The sequence below is a fragment of the Gracilinanus agilis genome, chromosome 2 (genome assembly GCF_016433145.1).
Source record: "Gracilinanus agilis isolate LMUSP501 chromosome 2, AgileGrace, whole genome shotgun sequence".
In the NCBI taxonomy this organism is placed as follows: Eukaryota; Metazoa; Chordata; class Mammalia; order Didelphimorphia; family Didelphidae; genus Gracilinanus; species Gracilinanus agilis.
Genome location: NC_058131.1, coordinates 318213514 through 318233403, shown reverse-complemented (window position 1 = coordinate 318233403; position 19890 = coordinate 318213514). Strand labels below are relative to the sequence as shown.

At 37.4% G+C, this 19890-nt stretch overlaps 1 protein-coding gene across 2 annotated transcripts in view; it reads right to left on the bottom strand.

Annotated features, from left to right (window-relative positions):
- Positions 1-19890, bottom strand: part of GOLGA1 (golgin A1) — a 65070-nt gene that overhangs the window by 18268 nt on the left and 26912 nt on the right. For both annotated transcript variants that reach the window (XM_044664244.1, XM_044664245.1), the window contains 9 exons: positions 15606-15731; positions 14218-14313; positions 12710-12805; positions 12523-12618; positions 11446-11595; positions 10549-10644; positions 4026-4115; positions 2949-3051; positions 1103-1284 (listed from right to left, as the gene is read on the bottom strand). In XM_044664244.1, coding sequence (XP_044520179.1) covers positions 1103-1284; positions 2949-3051; positions 4026-4115; positions 10549-10644; positions 11446-11595; positions 12523-12618; positions 12710-12805; positions 14218-14313; positions 15606-15731 — 1035 coding nt within the window. The remainder of the gene's footprint in view (positions 1-1102; positions 1285-2948; positions 3052-4025; positions 4116-10548; positions 10645-11445; positions 11596-12522; positions 12619-12709; positions 12806-14217; positions 14314-15605; positions 15732-19890) is intronic.

The following is a 19890-nucleotide window of genomic DNA, read 5'->3' as shown; positions in this document are numbered from 1 at the left end:
GAATTTTCCCAACTAAGAAAAGAGTAGACAATAATGAATGTATGTGGAAGAGACTTGAATTAAAGGGACAATCAGTCTTTTATGGGGTAACTTTTAGGGTTCTAAAGGCTCTTGTTCTTTCTCCCATTGCCTTGGCCACATGCATGCTCTGATTCCTCTACAAAGCATTGGCAAAGACTACTGGGTCAACTGCATGTTTGTAGCAGGGAGGTAAGAAGCCTCCTGCATTGTGTCACTGCTTCTGCCTCAGCTCCGTCCCTGGGAATCCCTTTCTTTCCTCTCCAATTCAGTTGCAAAGGATATCTCTGTACAGTGGAAAGTGCACACCATATCTGGAGTCAAAGGACTTGGACTCTAATTTCAGTGGTTCTGTTTATTACCTGTTTCAACTTATGTAAGAGACTAGCTCTGTGGGACTCAGTTTTCTTATCTGTAAATATCTACAAAAAGAGGTAACTGGACTAGATCAGAGGTACCCAACCTATTAGCTGAAAAAGCTTGGAGTGGCAGGGAGCTACTAAAAAGGGTCTTTAAGTCTATATGTGTGCTAAGCATTATTTTTATTGACCTCCAACAAAACAATCACATAACATAATATAATAAGCCAATACACTTTCTATTGACTTAAAACACTGTAACATCTTGCTTGTATGAAATGATGCAAAATGAGGGCCAAGAGAACAATATATATGTCTACAATAATCCAAATGAAAAAACACTAAGAGACATCAGAATCGGCTTACATACAACAAGCAGTCTTGGTTGAAGAAGACTTATGAGAACACTTACCTCTTTTCTCAGCAGAAAGATAAAGAGAAATATAGTGTGGAATATTGTAAATGTTGTCAAACATAATTTTACTTATGTCCCTCTGATATAAGGGAGAGTTATGTGATTGGGCAGAATTTTATTGGGCAGTGACTATGTTACAAGCAAGAAAATATCAAAATGTTATCATTATATATTACTAATTTTCAAATGTAAATAGATAATAAAGAAAGGAACAAAATATAAATTTACAATACAGTCCCAAAATACACAAATATCAACCCTCCCTTGCTGAAGGGGAACATGTGTTTAAAGCACTTGTCAGAGTACTCACATTTGGCTCACCCTGGGCTTGAAGGGTTTCCTCCTCCTCCTCCTCTTCCTCCTCTTCATCTATCTGCAGCCTCAACACATTCATCTCTTTTCCTTCAGACTCATCCCTTTTGGCTTCTTTACACCTGCAGGCCTCCATGTCACTCTGCAACTGGTGCATTTGTAGCAGGACAATGTCATGCCCTGGACAAGAACACACAGAGACACCAACATAAATCATCTTATTTCTCTTAAAATACTGAAAACCATCCCAGTAGCAATTTTCTGGCACTGCATTTCCCAGACTCATTTGTCCACAGAATACTTTTAGCTTTGCTACACAAGAAAACAAATACCTATTCTAGGGTGGGTGGCTCTGAACTATAAAATATTCTGGGGATAAAAGAGTGAAAGCAATTCCAGAGCAAAATGAGAGAAAAATCTTATCTATTTTTATATGAAAAACTGTTGCACAAAACAAATGTTTTTGATAATAATTTCCTACCTAGTATTTGTTAATAGCATAGCTTTTCTTCCTAGACCAAGCTCAAAACATAAGAGGCGACTTTTTCTTTGCTAGCCTGCTCCATACCCAATTATCTCTTCTGAATCTGTTTTCATTTCGTTATTCCCAGAGCTACCATCTTAGTCCAGGCCTTCATTATTGTCCTTATGTACTATCATATGGACCTCCTGAAGTAGTTCTACACTGAACTACTTGCCCCGCCATCTCTGTGCCTTTAGTTAGCCACGTCTCCATGCCTGGCTGTCCTTTCAGAATCTTCCTTTTCCTCTTAGGCTCAGTTCAGGTTTCATTCATTCACAGAAGCTTTCCTCATTACCTTTATCTAAGAGAATTCTCTTCCTTTGAAGATTTTCTAGAAAACTTTGCATCTCTCCTGCCTCTACTATCATTCTATCTCATATTCTGCTTGTTTTCATACATATAATTTATTCACTGCAGAACATAAGCCCCTTTAAGCTAGGATCTGTCAAATTTTTTATTTCTTTGCATAGATAGTAATCTTGCATATAGGAGGCATATAAGAAACAGTTTTTTAATTGACTTGAGAAAGAAATAGATCTATTACTGAAACAAACTCTTCTGCCCATCACCCAAGGCTACCTATAGTCTGGTGCCACTCTACTTGTTCATCATTATTTCATATGACCCCTCACCTCACACTCAGTGCTCCAGCCACAGTGGAGGACCCTCTGATGCCTGCATTTTTCTGTCTCTACTTTTGCTCACACTGCTCCTTATGCTGAGACTACTTCCTCTGCTTACACCTTTTGCATCAGATGTCATTGCCTTGGGAAAGCAATCCCTGATTTTTCTGTCAGTAACAACATTTTTCTCTAGAATTCACATTGCTTTTAGTTTTGCACCTACCAAAGCATTTATCATGTAGAATTGTTATAGATTCTGTGTTGGTGTTTTAAAATTCCTACTAGGCCAGCAGCTCCAGGAGGCCAGGAATCATGTCTCAGCTAATCTATGCTTTGCCTAAAAGCTGGTGAATAACACAAGTTCTACATGTTCTTCCAAGGAGACTGGTAACATGTCTATTGTAGTGTATCACAAAATCCTTATACTCACATCATATGGAATTCTAAAGGTTCCCTTGACACAATCTGAAAAATGCAGGTTTTGAGCTTTCCCTATTTCTAGGATGTAGACTGAGGTAGTAACTATAGTAATTATCCAGAGTAATTTTGTGAATTATTTAATTGAGTTTATGTCTCCAGATGGAAGACTAAGGACTAAGCACTTTGTGTGAATCTGTACTTCAATGATGTTCCAATAAAGAAACAAACGTATAGAAAAGCACACTTCAGGCACAGAGGACAGAGTTGGTGAGTCCAACCTTTTTTCATTTGGACAATTTCCTCTTCTTTTTGGAGGATAGCTTCAGTTTTCTCACTGAGAGACAGTTCCTTCTCATTTATTAATGCTGTCAGGTCCACAACCTTGGTCAAGACATAAATCAACAGGTATCAAGAGTAGTAATTCTTACACTGAACCACCACTCTACAATTTCCCACTGTAACTATTCCAAAATATCCCCAGAAATTTCATTAGTACTTTACTTCAAATCTGACGGATTAATTCTTTTTCAACTGCAGATTCTGTGAAAATTATTTTTTACTCTCACTCTGGCCAACAAAGAAAGTCTGGCCAAATCTCTGAGCCAAAAAGAGGCTATCAACAGGAACTCAAACTAAGATACTTTAGTAATCCTAGCTTGAATTGCAGGGCATTAATTTTCAGGAATTCATTTCTCAAAGGCTTAATAATTCAGAGATCAATTGGCAACTGAATGTAGTTATTTTTACAAGACCATCACTGACCCTCCAATAAGGAAGAGCATGGGACCAGATGTGGAATTAATTGGTGACTTGTTAGGTAGTAATATGAGTATCTACTCATACTGAATGCCCCACTGAGGCAAGGAGGTAACTCTTATGTTCTTGAAAGCTATGCTAGTACAGAATAACTTAGCATAGCTCCTAATATAAATGGAAAAGCTTCAATCAAGAATAGGCCTTGGCCATTAGGTGGAAATGAACTTTTTGGACAACATTCCAACTGTCTACTAGGAGGGGCTCAACTGCAGGAATGAATGGAAGTAGTTGAGCTTACAAAGTCTTAGCTCATTTAGAATACTGAGATAATACTCACTGGAACATAATTTCCTTTGGTGACTAAATTTGATAATTGCAGGATATAGCATTTTTGGGACCTTCTTCCATATCCCTCTAACCTTGAGATAAGCAGCAAATAAATAACAAAGATCATATACTTAATGGAGCCAATTCCAAGAGCTAAAAATGCCTTAATTAGCCTATCTAAATTTGACAGACAAAAATGCTGCCAGGCCATTAATACTATGAATACTAAGATAGAAGCAGAGGCCTGAATAAGTAGCTACAACTGGACAAACCTGCTGCTGAAGATCTTCCCTTTGTTTCCGGGTTTCTTCCAGGGCCTTGGCAATTTCCACATTCACAGTTTCTCTCTGGCCCCATTCTTCCTACAATGAGATTTTAATGCTAAAATTCTAGTTCACATCCCTTTGACAATAACATTATCATATTACTACTAAACACAGCAACATAAGAAACGCCTCATTGGGTGAGATCAGTAGATCTCTGTATCAGTGTAGCTAAAAACCCCTCAATGGATGTTGAGTCAGAGGAGCAGGTTTGGATCCTAATATGACCTTTGGCAAGTCAATTCCTTTTGTAGGCCTCAGTTTCCTGTGGGTAAAATGAGGGATTGGACTAGATAACCTTGAGGGTCCCTGATCCTCAATTCTATTATCTAATGAGCTGTTACTAAAAGAAGCACTAATGAACCTTCTAAGGGTAAACCTTCTATAATCAAAGTAATTTTCCTTAAAAAAAAAAAAAAAATCTAACCACGTGACTCCAACTGAATCAACTCCAATAGTGCCCTATTGCCTCTATGATAGACTATAAACTAGTCTGTTTAGCTTCTAAAACCCCATCCAACCTGGCTCTAAGCTATCTTTCTAGTCTCTTTGCTCTCTGCAATCCTTTAGCACTCTGCAATCCCACCATGCAGACCTCCAATCAGTTCCCTGCACACAACACTTCATCTCCCATTCTGTGTCTTTGCACAGGCTGTCTAAATGTTAGGAATGCCCTCCTTCCTTACCTTAGCCTCAAAGTCTCTCTCTTCCTTTATGATGCAGCTTAAACATCATCTTTTGTCAAAAGCTTAACAAACACCAAATTTCCATATACAATACATTGTGGAAAGGAGGGAATTATACATGAAACTGCAAATCTCTATTCTATAAATTTAATAAATACAAATATATAAACTATCGAAGGGAAGGCAATAGTGGTTGGGGGAATAAGGAAAGCATTGATGCTTAATATATAAAGGAAGGAAGAGATGTGGGCAACTAGGTGGCTTCGTGGATAACCCTGGAGCAAGTCACTTAACCCAACCCCAACAGCCTTAGCCCTTATAGCTTCTTCTGCCTTGAAACTGAGACTTGGTATCAATTCTTTTTTTTTTTTTTTAAACCCTTAACTTCTGTGTATTGGCTCCTAGGTGGAAGAGTGGTAAGGGTGGGCAATGGGGGGTCAAGTGACTTGCCCAGGGTCACACAGCTGGGAAGTGTCTGAGGCTGGATTTGAACCTAGGACCTCCCGTCTCTAGGCCTGACTCTCAATCCAGCTGTCCCCGACTTGGTATCAATTCTAAGAAGGAAAGTAAGGGTTTAAAAAAAAAAAAGAAGAGATGCAAAGAGGTAGAGGTAATACATTCTAAACATGTGGTACAGCCAGTACAAACACGTGGAAAGAAGTGTTGGGTACACAGAACAATTAAAAGGTTAGTTTGGTCCTTGCTTTTCTTCTTAAATATATGATAAATTTAACATACAAAACTTCCAAAATGTATTCCTTCTGGCCTTTTTTGTTTGGGAAAGCTATCTTTACTCCTTCAATTCCTCCTTTGTCTCCTCCCCTTCCACAATTAAGAAAAGGAAAAAAATCTTTCTAACAAATATACCTTGTCAATAAAAATAAATTCTCACACTTATCATATCCAAAAATGTATGTCTCATTCTGCATATCCTCAGTTCATAATCTCTAGTCAGTAGATGGGTGATACTCAACACTGGTATTGAGAAATCATTGGTCCAAATGCCAACAATGCACCACCTCTTTTTGCCTCACACCTCATCATAGATCCCTTCTCTTCCTTTAAGATAAGGTCATTAAACTGATGAGTTTCAAAGTTGTTTTTCATTTTGTTATTGTACAAACTGCTCTACTGGTTCTACTCACTTCACTCTATATCAGTTAACAGAAGACTTCTCAGGCATCTTTGAAACCAACCCTTTCCTAATTTCTTATGGAGTAATATTCAATTATATTAACATACTATATTTATTCAGTCATTTTTCAAAGATGGGTTCCCCATTAGTTTCTAGTTCCTTTCCCATATCCAAAGAGCTGCTATAAATGTTCTTATAAATATGAGTCCTTTTCCTCTTCCTTTGTTCTCTCTGGAGCTGTTGTTTATCCTTTGCTTTTAAAGAGTACCACTGACATCACAGGGCTCCATAGTGTCTACTTCAATAACCTTCTTGATTGCTGGAACAAATTGTTCTCATTCCTTCATTCCAATGGGAGAAGTCTTCACATGCTTGGAGTAGACATCCCCCTAACTCACCAGTAGGTTTATGGTCCATCAGTTATCTCCAACTTGTTTTAGCCCATCTGCTGAGATGGTTTTATTGGGGTGTGCTCACAGCTTCTTAAAGCCACAGGTGAGAGTTGAGTGAAATATGGAAACCAAAGGTTAACGAGAAGCTCCACGCCAAAGGTACTAGTAATAATTGACCACTCAAATACCTTCTCTGGGATATAGGCCTAGTAATGATATCATTTAGTCAGAGTATGAAAGTTGAATTAATAAGCATTCATCAAGGGTTTACTTCATATCAGGCACTGTGCTTTGTATGGTTTAGTAACTTTGGGGGGGCATAGTTCCAAACTGATTCCCAGAATAGCTGGGATTGTATATGGAAATAATAGTGAATTAATGTGCCTGTTTTCCCATGGTCCCTTGAGCATATCATTTTGCCAGGAGCCCCTCAGAGAAATAAGAGTCTCCATCAGGGTCCATCGATGTAGATGTAAATGTAAATGTAAATGTAAATGGCAGAGCCTTACATTGATCCCTATTGTCTGAAAATCAGGCCATTGGATGGATGGATACCCAATCAGAGCCCTCTGTGTGACTCTCTTCTGATTAATACTTTTTATTATTAAAATTACTACAATCTATATTTTTAGGATAGCCTCAAGTTTTGTAGTATAGATATAAAATTTCTTTAGAGATCCATTTATAGAACTCCCATTATAGAATTCTCCTTAATACTCTATAATAAACCAGCATTTAATGAGTTATTAATTACACCCTCAGTGAAATAGCAGAAGCTGCTCTTTTCTGTCTCAGAGTTTGAAGGCCACAGCATGCAAAACAAAAATAGCTTTTTGACTCAATCCATTCTCATGCTGAATTTAACCCTATGAAACCAAAATATTCTCACACTTTGCTACTTTCCCACGTTAGACTTGTCCCCCCCAATTTGAGAGTTCTCTTAATCTAATCCATTTTTGGAATACGCTGAAGGTCTGTTATCAAAATAATAATTGGATTACCTAAGGTCTTGGTAGTCTTGAAATTTGTTTAGACTAAAACATAATCGATATGAGAAATTGAACTTTGCTTGCCAACTTTCCTGTAACTGTGGGTTCTTCTCTGTTTTGAATTTGAAATGTAAATTTCCCCAGCATTTGTGTGACTGTGAGAGAAAGGTATAAAAATAAAGATTCGAGGGAAGTCTGAGAGAACAGCTTCCGGAAAATCCACTGTGTTTCCAACTCTCTTCCTCCCTCTTGGCTAAACCATCACACCTCTCAAAATAACTGGAAACTGCTGGCTGGTTTCCTGTCATCTTTGCCAATCTGATGGGATTTGAGGTAGAATTTTCAAGTTGTTTCAGTTTACATTTATATAATTATTAGAGATTTGGAGCACTTTTCCTTTAATATAGCTATTGATAACTTGGATTTCTTCCTTCAAAAACTGCCTACTTATATCCTTTCATATTCAAAAATTTGAATAAGTTCCTTCTTCATCATAGAGAACTCTGTTGCAGAGGATTCTCCTTGGTTACCCATTTCCCTTCTAATTTTAAGTACTATGATAATTAGATTAAGTCTACACTGCCCATCTTTAGATTTAATCACCAAAGATGAGAACACCTCTAATTCTTGGAGGTCCATAACCCAAGTGTGCTAGAGTCAAAACTGACTGCCCCCTAGGCAGTACTATGAGAATCGTCTATTGTGATTGGACATGCAAATTAGGAGGGAGGAACAGGAAGTGACACATAAATGATCCCTTTAAAAGGAGAAGGTCCTCAGTCAGGGAAGGTCTTTGGTGGAAGACAGCATCTGGTGAGGACCTCTTCTGGATCATGGAGGACTGTTGGAATGCTCAGACTCTGGTGGGACCTCTGACTGCTTCCCTTTGAATTGTCACATGGTTAAGTTAGGCTGACTCTCTCTCTCTTCCCTTGGTTTTTCTGGAGGCTCTACCCTCAAGGAGGCCTCTCTTGCCTCTCTAATTGTAAAAGGCCTTGTGGCTAGAAGCCTTGTTTAATTAACCTCTGTGCCCCTCTGCTGGGCCACTAAATTCTTATCTGGTCCGGGCCAGAGTTTCTTTCTCTCAATTTCCCTACCTTCAACCTTCCTAATTGTAAATAAATCACCATAAAAGTCAATTTTGACTTGAGATTATTCCTTAATTGGGGAAATTTCCCCTGGCAACCACCTTTTAATATATTGAGCCCATAAAACCCTTATTTCCCCCCTTATAGTACATTTCTTTTGATTGTTTAAAACTTAAAATGTGTGTAATCAAAATTGTTCATTTTATCTTCTGCGATCCTCTCTATTCCTGCCTTAGCCATTGATCCGAAAGGTAATTTTGTACTCTTCTAAAATGTTTATGATGATACTTTTCATGTCTAGGTCATACATTCATCTGGAGTTTTTATTGCATGGTGTGGGTAATGAGTCAACATCTAATTTCTGCCAGACTACTTTCCATTTTTTTTTCAGCAGCTTTTGTCTGATAGTGAGCTCTTAGCCCAGTAGTGAGTTCTTAGCCCAGGAGCTATGGTCTTCTTAAACCTTGAGTACAAAGAAGCTGACCCAACCTTAAACAAGTTGTAAGAGGCAGAGCTGAGATTCAAGCATTGAACCTCTCTGATTACAAATCCATTGTTCTTTTCCACTGTACCACCCAGTACATTGTAAACATTTTCTTTATAAGCATAAAGAGCACTAACTCATTTGACCATACAGAAAGGAATAAAAATTTTGCCAGTTCCATTAACTTTAACTTTGTGATTCAAGCTAACTTGTTGCCAACCACTGATAGTTCAATTACTACAAAGCCCAGGAATGATCAGTTCATCACAACACACATTTCCCTGCTCAAAAACTGAGTATATTTTGGTGAAACCAATTCATGCCTTCAGGCAACATGCTCTAAAAGAAAGTATCCTTGCTCCATACTATTGAAGAGTTGAGGGCAAGGTTTAATAAGCTACATGTCTGACCAAAAATCTTTGATCCTCCTTGTCTTTGTTGTAGTACTCAATGAAAGTTGGACAGGATCATTGGGATTTTATAGGAAAATGGGAGAAGTTTATTCTTCTGCTCCAGTGCAATAAAATGGAAAGAGCATAAGAGTTAAATGACCTGGTTTTGAATCCTGTCACTTCTGCTTACTTTTTGTATGACTTTGCAGAGGTCATTATCCCTCTCTAAACTTCAGTTTCCTCCTCTGTAAATGAAGGAATTGGACTCAGTTTTGTAAATTCTTTTCAGCTCTAAATAAGAACATTATCTTCTTAGGGGAGAGTACCATTTGGGGAAATTACTGAATGTGCATAAGGAAAATACCACAAAAACTAAGAGACAATTATATTTCTTTTTGTCAGCAGTCCTATTGCTGAAATTATCCTAATTAGGAGAAATAACACAATGGTAACTTGATGAGATTATTTTAATTTAACTGAATTCAGTAAATAATTATTAATTGACTGTATGATAAGATGCTGGGCTGGGTACCAGGGATACAGCCATGGCTACTGCCATCAAGAAACTTATGTTCTATTGGAGGGACGTGATATGCATTTACACAATATAAATTAGAAAAGATTAAGTACACAGGAGAGGTCACACAGTGGCCCAGGAAATCTGGAGAGGGAAACACTGGGAAAGGATGAAAAAAGGCTTCATGGAGGAAGTATCTCTGTGCCTATAAAGCAGGTGGGAATAGGGGAGATGAAAGAGGCTATATCAGGAATGAGAAACTCTCTGAATAAAAGCACAGAGAAAGAAGAGGGTGGGATGGGATCAGAAGACATTCATTCCTTTGTTTTAGCAATATTAAAGGTGAATGTTATCCTGTATGTTACAGAAGCAGATTGTGCCAGTAAATAAGCTAAGGAGTAGGACCAATGTCTTATATGATTAAGCTATAGTCTGTACTATCTGATTTTTTTTTTGAGAATTACAAATCATATCTGGATAGGGCTTTAGTCCAAAGACTGTTAGACAGACAGGGCTTTAAAATATAGAACATCAGAATTTAAAAACATAAACTAGACTGTTAGAACCATGGGGACAACCTAGTTTAACTCCTTCTTCTTAACAATGAAGAGAATGAGGCTTAAATGACTTGCTCAGGGCCACAGAAGTAATAAGGGCTTGAACCACTGTCTTATGGCTCCAAGCCCAGGGTTCTTTCTACCTCTGTCCCTGACCCCCCCCCCCCCATTCTGATATCCTTTCAAAAGGATTCACATTGTTGGAAGCACTCTTCCTTAATTCTGTAAATACCTTTAATTTCTTCAACTCAAGTTTGTAGGTTAATAAAGAACTTTCACATTCATTTCTGTTTTCTTTAAGGTTTGCATTTTCTTCCTCTAGCAGTTGCTGAAAATTAGAAAGAACAGGTATTATAAGAAAAACACTTTAAAGGGTAACATTGTTTATCTGCACAATATTGAAATTATTAGTTTTGGGGTTTGTTGTTTTTTCAAACCCTTACCTTCTGTCTTAGAATCAATATTGTGTTTTGGTTCCAAGGCAGAAGAATGGTAAGGACTAGGCAATGGAGTTTAAGTGACTTGCCCAGGGTCACATAGCTAGGACATGTAAAGCTAGATTTGAACCTAGGACCTCCATCTCTAGGCTTGGCTCTCAATGCACTGACTTACCTAGTTGCCCCCAAATTATTAGTTTTTTAACTATGGTGACCTTCAAATCAGCATTTCACACACACACAAAAAAAAGTCACTAAAGGATTACTTCTAAGATCTAGCAGATGGAGGAAGGTCAAGAGCAAAGAAAAGGAACATTCCTAATTATGAACAGTAAATAGCTGGGAGACAAATTCAAGAAGAAAAGGGAATGGGGAGCAAAGACAGGGTGGAAAAGGGAAAAAGAGGGTGTCATGATCAGAGAGCATAAGAGTAAATGACTATCACATTTTGGACACAGAGAAAGGAAACTGACATATTATAATATGAAACACTTTAAATAAAACTCCTCCTCATTCTAAAAATTTACAAACTGCTATTTAAGACATCACAATTCAAAGAGTGACTTTCCTTAACTCCATGGAAACAATTCTAAAAGCTACATTTTGTCTGTCCTTGGCATGTTCAGCTTCCTGGTCTTAAAGAGAGAACCCCAGTGACATTATCCTTGTGTTGCACACTTTTCTCCACTTACTATCTGGTGACTCGCTGCCATCTTGTCAGATTCTCGCACTCTCTCAAGGGCAGCTATTTCAGCCTCCAGTCGGTTACCCTGCTCCACACACTGCTGTTCCAGGACAAGGATGTGCTGCTGCAATTTGTTACTTTCTTCTGCTAAACTAGACTGGTCGAAACCCCAAAGACAATTTGTTATTATCTAATCACTAAGTAGTTAGCATCTGTACAACAATTTAAAGATCTACAAAATAATTTTACTTATAAAGCAGGTACTAGAGCTATTATTTCTATTTTACAGATGAGGAAACTGAAGCTCAGAGACAGTGACTTTCCCATAGTAACATGGCTAGCAAATATAAGAGGTAGGATTCAAACCCAGCTTTTCCTGGACAATAAAGCTGGGGCTCCTTCCATTAGATCCATGCCACTTTTCTTCAAATCAAGTCCAGTGAAGCCATCCTCCACTGCCTCCTCATGGCATGCAAGAGATTCTGGGTCCTCTAAGGTTATAGTGTCTAAGACATGCCTGGTAATAGGTTGGTGTTGCTACCAACTTCAGATCATTTTTGCTGAGTGCAGAGAAGCTCATCATCATGAAATGAATTTTTTTTTTTGATCCTAGAAACTCATGGGGATTGCCTACTAATATGTGGAAAGGTTTTGATCTTTGCCAGTGGAACAGGCCCCCACGCTAATGAAATGACAGGTCCTTTGAAGTCTAAATAAATGTTGAGAAAAAAGGATTTTTAAAGGGATCCTTCCACAGGCCTTGGGTTACTAGCAATCTAGTCTCTCTATAGAGACAATTTATTATCACACTCACTCAATTCAATCCACCTTGCCACCTCTCAAAAAAAAAAAAAAAAAAAAAAGGGGGCATCCATAGAGACAAATATATGTCTTTCAGAAAAACTAAGTATTTGTCTAAATGACAGGTACAGCCACAGAGTAAGGCCAAGGATGATGCTTCCTAATTGACCCAAACTACAAAGTCCAACTCCTGAGACACAACGAAGCCTCCTCCTTGTCCTCCTCATGTTCTCCTGTACTGCCTCCCACCCAGGCAGCAGAGAAACCACCAGAAAACACTTACAAGCCTTTGAATCTGAGCATCTTTTTCAATCATTACTTCATTGCTCTTCCTCAGCTTCTCATCTGAAATCTGCAGCATTTCCTCAAGTTCTTTTACCTAAATGGGGAAAGAAATGAAATACTCTTCCCTATTCAACAAATGCAGACATCATAAGAAAAGAATGCCGCTGCACAGGCTTGACTTTCACCTGAGTAAGGCTGCTTTCTTGTAATCCTTTTATAAATTCTTCTTTCTCTTGAAGTAAAGCTTGGCTGTCAGTTACCTGACTGTTCAGTTTTGTGATCTAGAAATAAAAGAAGAGATATTTTCAGTTCTGAGAAGAAGAGGATGGAGAACCTCAAGCACAACAGCTATTCCCTCTAGCAGGAGGATCCCTCAAAGTGACTGGTGTGTACCATGGCTGACACAGGAAGCCAATAATCCCAAATATGCTTCCAAATACTAGCTGAGTGATTATGGGTCATGTAGCTTCCCCTTCCTGGGCCTCAAGTTTCTTCAATTTCTTCATCTAGTGCCTAAATAAGGCAGTTGTACTAGACTGATCTATAAGATCCCTTTAAGCCTAAAGAGACCAGATGGTACTATTCATTGAATCACTCATACCTCTGGTACTAAAAACAGTGAGATGGAAAAGCATTCCTAAATTTATAATTTTTTTTAAAAACCTTACCTTCCCAATTTGGAACTATGCCCATAGGGACTGCCCGCCCTTTGATCCAGCCATACCACTGCTGGGTTTATACCCCAAAGAGATAATAAGGAATAAGGCTTACACAAAAATATTTATAGACCCGCTTTTTGTGGTGGCAAAAAAATTGGAAAATGAAGGGATGCTCTTTGATTAGGGAATGGCTGAACAAATTATGGTATGGGTTGGTGATGGAATACCATTTCTGAAAGGAATGATGAACTGGAGGAATTCCATGTGAACTGGAATGACCTCCAGGAATTGATGCAGAGTGAAAGGAGCAGAGCCAGGAGAACCTTATACACAGAGATGGATATACTATGGCACAATCGAATATGATGGACTTTTCTACTAGCAGCAATGATCTAGGTCAATTCTGAAGGACTTATGAGAAAGAACACTATTCACATCCAGAGAAAGAACTGTGGGAGCAGAAACACAGAAGAAATACAACTGCTTGATCACATGGTTTGATAGGGACATGATTAGGGATGAAGACTCTAAACAATCACCCTAGTGCAAATAATATTAATAATATGGAAATAGGTTTTGATCAATGACACATGTAAAACCCAGTGGAATTGCCTGTTGGCTATGGGAGAGGGGTGAGAGGAAGGGAGGGAAAGAACATGATTCAAGTAACTTTGGGAAAATACCCTAAATTAATTAAATGAACTTAAAGAAAAAAAAAAAATAAAACTCTTACCTTCCATCTTAGAATCAATAGTGCATATTGGTTCTAAGGCAGAGAGTGGAAAGGGCTAGGCAATGGGGGTTAAGTGACTTGCCCAGGGTCACACATCTGGGAAGTGTCCGAGGCTAGATCTGAACGTAGGACTTCCTGTCTCTAGACCTAGCTCTCAATCTACTAAGCCACCCAGCTGCCCTCCTAAATTCATAACTCTAAGATATTTATAATTTCAGAATAAGTTTTTGTCACACAGACACACTGCCTCATAGACATAAAGCACTTACAATACAAACACAGAACACAGTGGAAATAGTACCTGGGTCTCCAGAAGGCTAACTGTTTCAGCTTGGCTGGTCCTAGCAGCCAACAACTGTTGCCTTGTTTCATCCAATTTCTGTTCTGCAACAGATTTCTGAAAGAATTGAAAAAGAGAAAATCATCACACATGCATTATTAGTTAAATAGTCACTCTCTCTGGCTTTCTACAAACCAGGCATAGCTAACCTGCAGTATAATCTTTTCTTAATAAAAGTCTGTGTCCATAGTTGTTTATCTTCACGCACAGGAGAACACAAAGGGGAGGAGGAACAAGGAAGAAAGAAGAGCATCCAAGTAGCACCGACTGGGCAGCTAAGGTGGTGCAGTGGATAGTGACAGGCCTGGAGTCAAAAGAAGAGCCGAGTTCAAATCCAAATTCAAACACTTTACTAGCTGTGTGAGCCTAGGCAAGTCACTTAACCCTATCTGCCTCAGTTTCCTCATCTGTAAAATGAGGTGGAGAAGGAAATGACAAATTATTCCACTATCTTTGCTAAGAAAACCTCTGGAGTCACAAAGAATCAGAAACAACTGAACAACAACAACTAAGTAATATAGACTGGTACGTATAGTCTATTTGTAAATAGCATGTCATCAAATTATAGTTATCTCTTATTAGTGGCAAGAAAAGTGCTTCAGTTCCTGGGAAAAGACTCTTATTTGAGGATAAGTGCAGGTATAATAAAATTATTATTTCTATGAGAACAGTAAGCTATAGATAAGGAGAACTTTCTTCCTTGATTGGCTGACTTTTAGTGTGTTTTTTTTAACTGTGAAATTCTATGATTATGTAATATCTGAATTCAAATTCAAAAACAAAAGAGGCACTTACAATTTCCACTGTACTAGAATGCTGGAGGAAACACTGATTTTAGATTTTGTGTAGTTTCTGTCTGCTCTCATGGTCATTAGATTCTTATAGGGGATATGAAAAGAACACCAGTAACTATAATATTCAATAGTATACAACAGTGTGATAGTTGGTAGAGAGCCAGCATTGGGTTAAAAAAGAAATGGTTTTAAGTTCTAACTGACAAGACACATACTGGCTCTCTGGCCAACTCTAGGTGCCCCCAGCAGTGCTACAACACTAGAAGCTGCAGAAAAGGTGCTGATAATAGATAAGAGTTCCCAATACCATGAAATCCCAGCTTGTCCAGTCCTAAGACGTGGGTTCACAAGGGATTTACAAAGTGCTACATGAAGGATAAGGGAACAAGCTTTTTACACAATGCAGATTTAAGAGACATCATAAAGATGACTTTAAAAGACTGAACTTAAAAGGATGGGGAAGTATTCAACAGAAGAAGCAGGAGGAAAAATCATATCTCACCACTGCTTCACTCTGACACTAACCAGGGGGAGAATGATGGAGATTAAGATTACCTCTTTGAGCAGCTCCTGTACATGTTCCTCCCCTGATAAGTTTCCTTCTAATCTCTTCTCCAAGGACAAAACCTTTTCCTGCAAATGTTCAATGAGTTTATCTCTCTCTTCAGCTTTGACAGCAGCCTGTTATGTTAAAAAAAAATGTTCAACCAAGCAAATCCTTCTCTCTCAACACCCAAAAGTTCCTCAGAATTCAATTAATTTCATACATCCCAAAAGGATTAACTCCTACTTCACACTAGACCAGGAAATCCTTCACTTGTCCTCATGCCCACAAAAAAAAAAGAGCTTCAGGACACATTCAGTCAATCATATCTTTCTCCCCACTTAAAGCAATCAGGGATCTCGGAAGAAGTAATGGAATTACCTGTCCTGGAAACTGGCCAGGATGCTGGATTGATGCTTCTATTCTTTAAAAGAATTAAATTGTTTTCATGAGTCAGAACCCATTTTAATCATACCAAGTCTATGCTGTTATAATCAAGATTAGTAGTACAGGAATTGTTGAGCCTATGTCCTGAGGTTTGTCTTCATTTAATTAAAAATACTTAAGTATTTAAGACTGCCCTAAAGCAGGGGTTGAGTTTTTTAAAAAGTGAACCATATCATTAGAAATCCATGTGTGTGCAGACTGCTCAAATATTCAAAATAGTTAAGTATATATTGACAATTATTCAAAAATTCACTTTTTTTTTGCAATAATCAGAGACCAACCCCCAAATCAATTTAGTGAAGTTTAATTGTATAGCTGAAACTCTAGTGCTAGTCACTGACCAGTCACCTCACTGAAGAGATTTTAGAAATGACCACAAAAGAATTATGAAGAACTGTGGGATGTACTTGGGGCATAACACAATGTGAACTCCAAGTTTATTTATGAGGGATGTTGTTGAAGGAATTCTTATTACACTATGTACTAGGTGGGATGACTTGAGGTCCCTTATAACTGTGATTCTGTGATCTCTGAAGGTGGCCCTCAGCTTTGATTACAGTAGTTTCATGAAAGTAAATATAATTAAATAGACCCAAAGAAACCCAAACACTGAGCAAAATTTAGTCATACAACTGGAAATGTCTGGTGTTTAGGCGCAACAGATCTATTAATTTCCATGTGTAAGGTAATTAAGTAAAATCTATTTTGCTAATCAACTCAAAAAAATAGAATATTGAATTAATAAGCCAAAATCCAAGACACTAAAAGATAGCTTTAGGACACACACTGTCAATAACATCTACAAGCGTGACTATCACTCCGTAATGGGCTAAGCCAGAGATGGTGAATCTATGGTACAAGTGCAAAATATGACACACAAAGAGTCACTATCTCCTCTTACTTCCTCTTTCCCACCTCCCCAATGACTAAAAATTTGTTACTAGAAAGACAGAGGGATTCAGGCAGAGCTGCTCCCTTCCCTCTCTCCACCATGCCTGATGACATTTTTTCACATCTCCCACCCCTCTGCCTAGCAGCCCAATGGAAGCACTTCATCCCTCCCCTGTCTGCGATAAGGGGTGGGGCTGGGAGCAAGCTAGAGGGGTGGACACAGCACTCTATCTCTAAAGGGTTCGCCATCACTGGTCTAAGCAAAGCAATTTTCCCAAAAAAGATTCAATTGTATAATTTCAGAATAGTTCCAACCAATAAAGTTCAAAATGCAAAAGCATTAAAAATCCCTCAATATTCTCATCTAATCTATGACCACATCATTTATTAACTTCAAAATATAAGGAAAGCCTAAATTAAATTTTAAATTTTTTTTAAAAGAAGAGAATGCTCCCATATATCATATTCACTTAGGTTGTTTTAGTTGGCTAAACAGGAAATAAGACTAGGAAAAATTCAAATCTTTCTCTGACTACAATCAATCACTAAGCCATCAATAGCTAAGCAAGGTTATCTAGTCTCACCCTGGCAATATCCTTCCAGTTTTCAGCTGCTATCAATTCAATTATATCCAACAAGAATTTATTAAATTTTGTTTTTGTGCAAAGCAAGTGTACAAAATACTGAGACCATAAGAATGAAATAAACGAATCCCTGCCTTTTGGGAATTTACAAAGGCTTGCAGAAGTGTGATGATGTCGTTGAGAAAAGAGGCTGGAATTGGGAATCTGGAGACACCCACTTCTGACAATTCCTAACTATGTAACCATGTACAATTCATTTAACCTCTTTGAAAGTCCATTTCTGGACATATATGTAAAATGGGAATAATAATATAAGCAAAACCTGCCCTTATAGGGTTGTTATAAGGGTCAAATGAGATGATATGCTACATCTTTAAAAAAAAAACCTACATATTGTCAATAACTATTCCTATTCTTACTGGTAGTAGCGAAGATATGAAATATATATTGAGGATAATTATATTGGTTATTTTAAATGTACATAAGAAGTCTAAATAAAATTGTAAATGAGCTGGAGATCATTTACAGTTGAAGAAAGTTGAACCTTACCAATAAGTTACTAAGTTACTCATATATGCTGTGTATGAGAGTAACATTGAACTTGTGATTCTGAACATCTGGTTCAAATCTCAGTTCTGACATTTGCTGGCTGTATTACCATGGAATGAAAAGTCAATTCACCTCCATGAGCTACTGTTTCCTCCTCAATAAAATGGGATTAATAAAAAACTATCTCAAATAGCTGTTTGCAGAACACAGTGATTAAAGCCTTCAAGGAGTTATAGATTTGTGAGCTATTACTATTGTTCTTAAAACAAGAGCCTTGCTACAACAATACTTAACTTGCAAACTCTAACAAAGGCCTTTTGTGAAAAATGAAATACTATAGGTGAAGGTAAGTATAGTGGGAGAAAAAAGCATGAAGAGTGTTATTATTCTGCTTCTTATTGGTTTTTTTTTAAACCTTTACTTTTTGTCTTAGTTGCAACCCTAAGACCAAAGGGCAAGGGCTAGGCAAATGGGGTTAAGTGATTTGCCCAGGGTCACACAGCTAGGAAGTATCTGAGACCAGATTTGAACACAGGTTCTCCCCACTCCAAGACTGGCATTCCATCCACTGTGCTACCTAGTTGCCCCTATTCTGCTATTTATTGCTTGTGTGACCTTGGACAAGTCATTTTATCTTTGTGGGGATCAATTTCCCTATCTTTCATTAAAGGTCTCAATTTAACTACCCTTCTCAGACCAAGATAAATCTAACCATTAAGAAAACAAGATAGAAGAATAAAAGTTTAGAAAAAGTTAACTATGAAGAATCTTGTATATGAAGATTACTAACTGGGAACAGAAAACAGTACTTCTATTTCTCAGCTTTGTATGACACCTTCACAAAAACTGACTGTGTATTAAGGCATAAAAGCTTCACAAATACAGAAAAGCAGAAATACTGAATGCATCCTTTGTGATAAAAATTATAATAAAGGGCCTTTGAAATAAATTAAAAATTGGAAACTGAATAATTTAATTCTAAAGAATGGGTGGATCAAAGAAAAAAATCATAAAAACAGTAATTTCATTAAAGATAATGACAACAATGAGACAACATAATTTGTGGGATGTAAACGCACAACTTGGGGGAAATTTATGTCTCTAATTGCTTAATGGAGCAGTTCAACAAACTGGGCATACAATAAAAAAAACCCTAGAAAAACAACAAATTAAAGTCCTCCCATTAAATACCAAAACAGAAATCCTGAAAATCAAAGGAGACATTAACAAAACTGAAAGTTTAAAAAAATGAACTAAAAATAAAACAAGGAATTGGTTTTTTGAAGAAACAATAATAAAAACAGATAAGACATTGGCTGATCTTTTAAAAAAGAAAATCAAATTATTATAAAAAATGAAAAAGATGAATTTATAACCAATGAAGAAGGAAAAATTTATTATTAGGCGCTATTTTGCCTAAGTATATACAAATAAAACTGGCAATCTAAATGAAATGGATGAATACTTATGAAATTATAAATTGCCCAGATGAACAAAATAGAGTGACTATTTAAATAACTCATTCTTAGGAAAAAGATATTGAACAAGCCATAAGCAGACTCCTTAAAAAAAAAAAAGCCAGGACCAAATGAGTTTATAAGCAAAATTTTCCAAACATTTAAAGAACAAATAATTCTAATACCATAAAATACCTAAAACAGAGAAAGAAAATTATAGATCAACTTCCCTAATGAATATTAATGTAAAAATAAAACACTAGCAATGGAACTACACAATATATCATGAAGATCATGCACTATGGGCAAACTAATTTATAACAGGAATGTAGGGTTGGTTCAATATTAGAAAAACTATAAGCATAAAT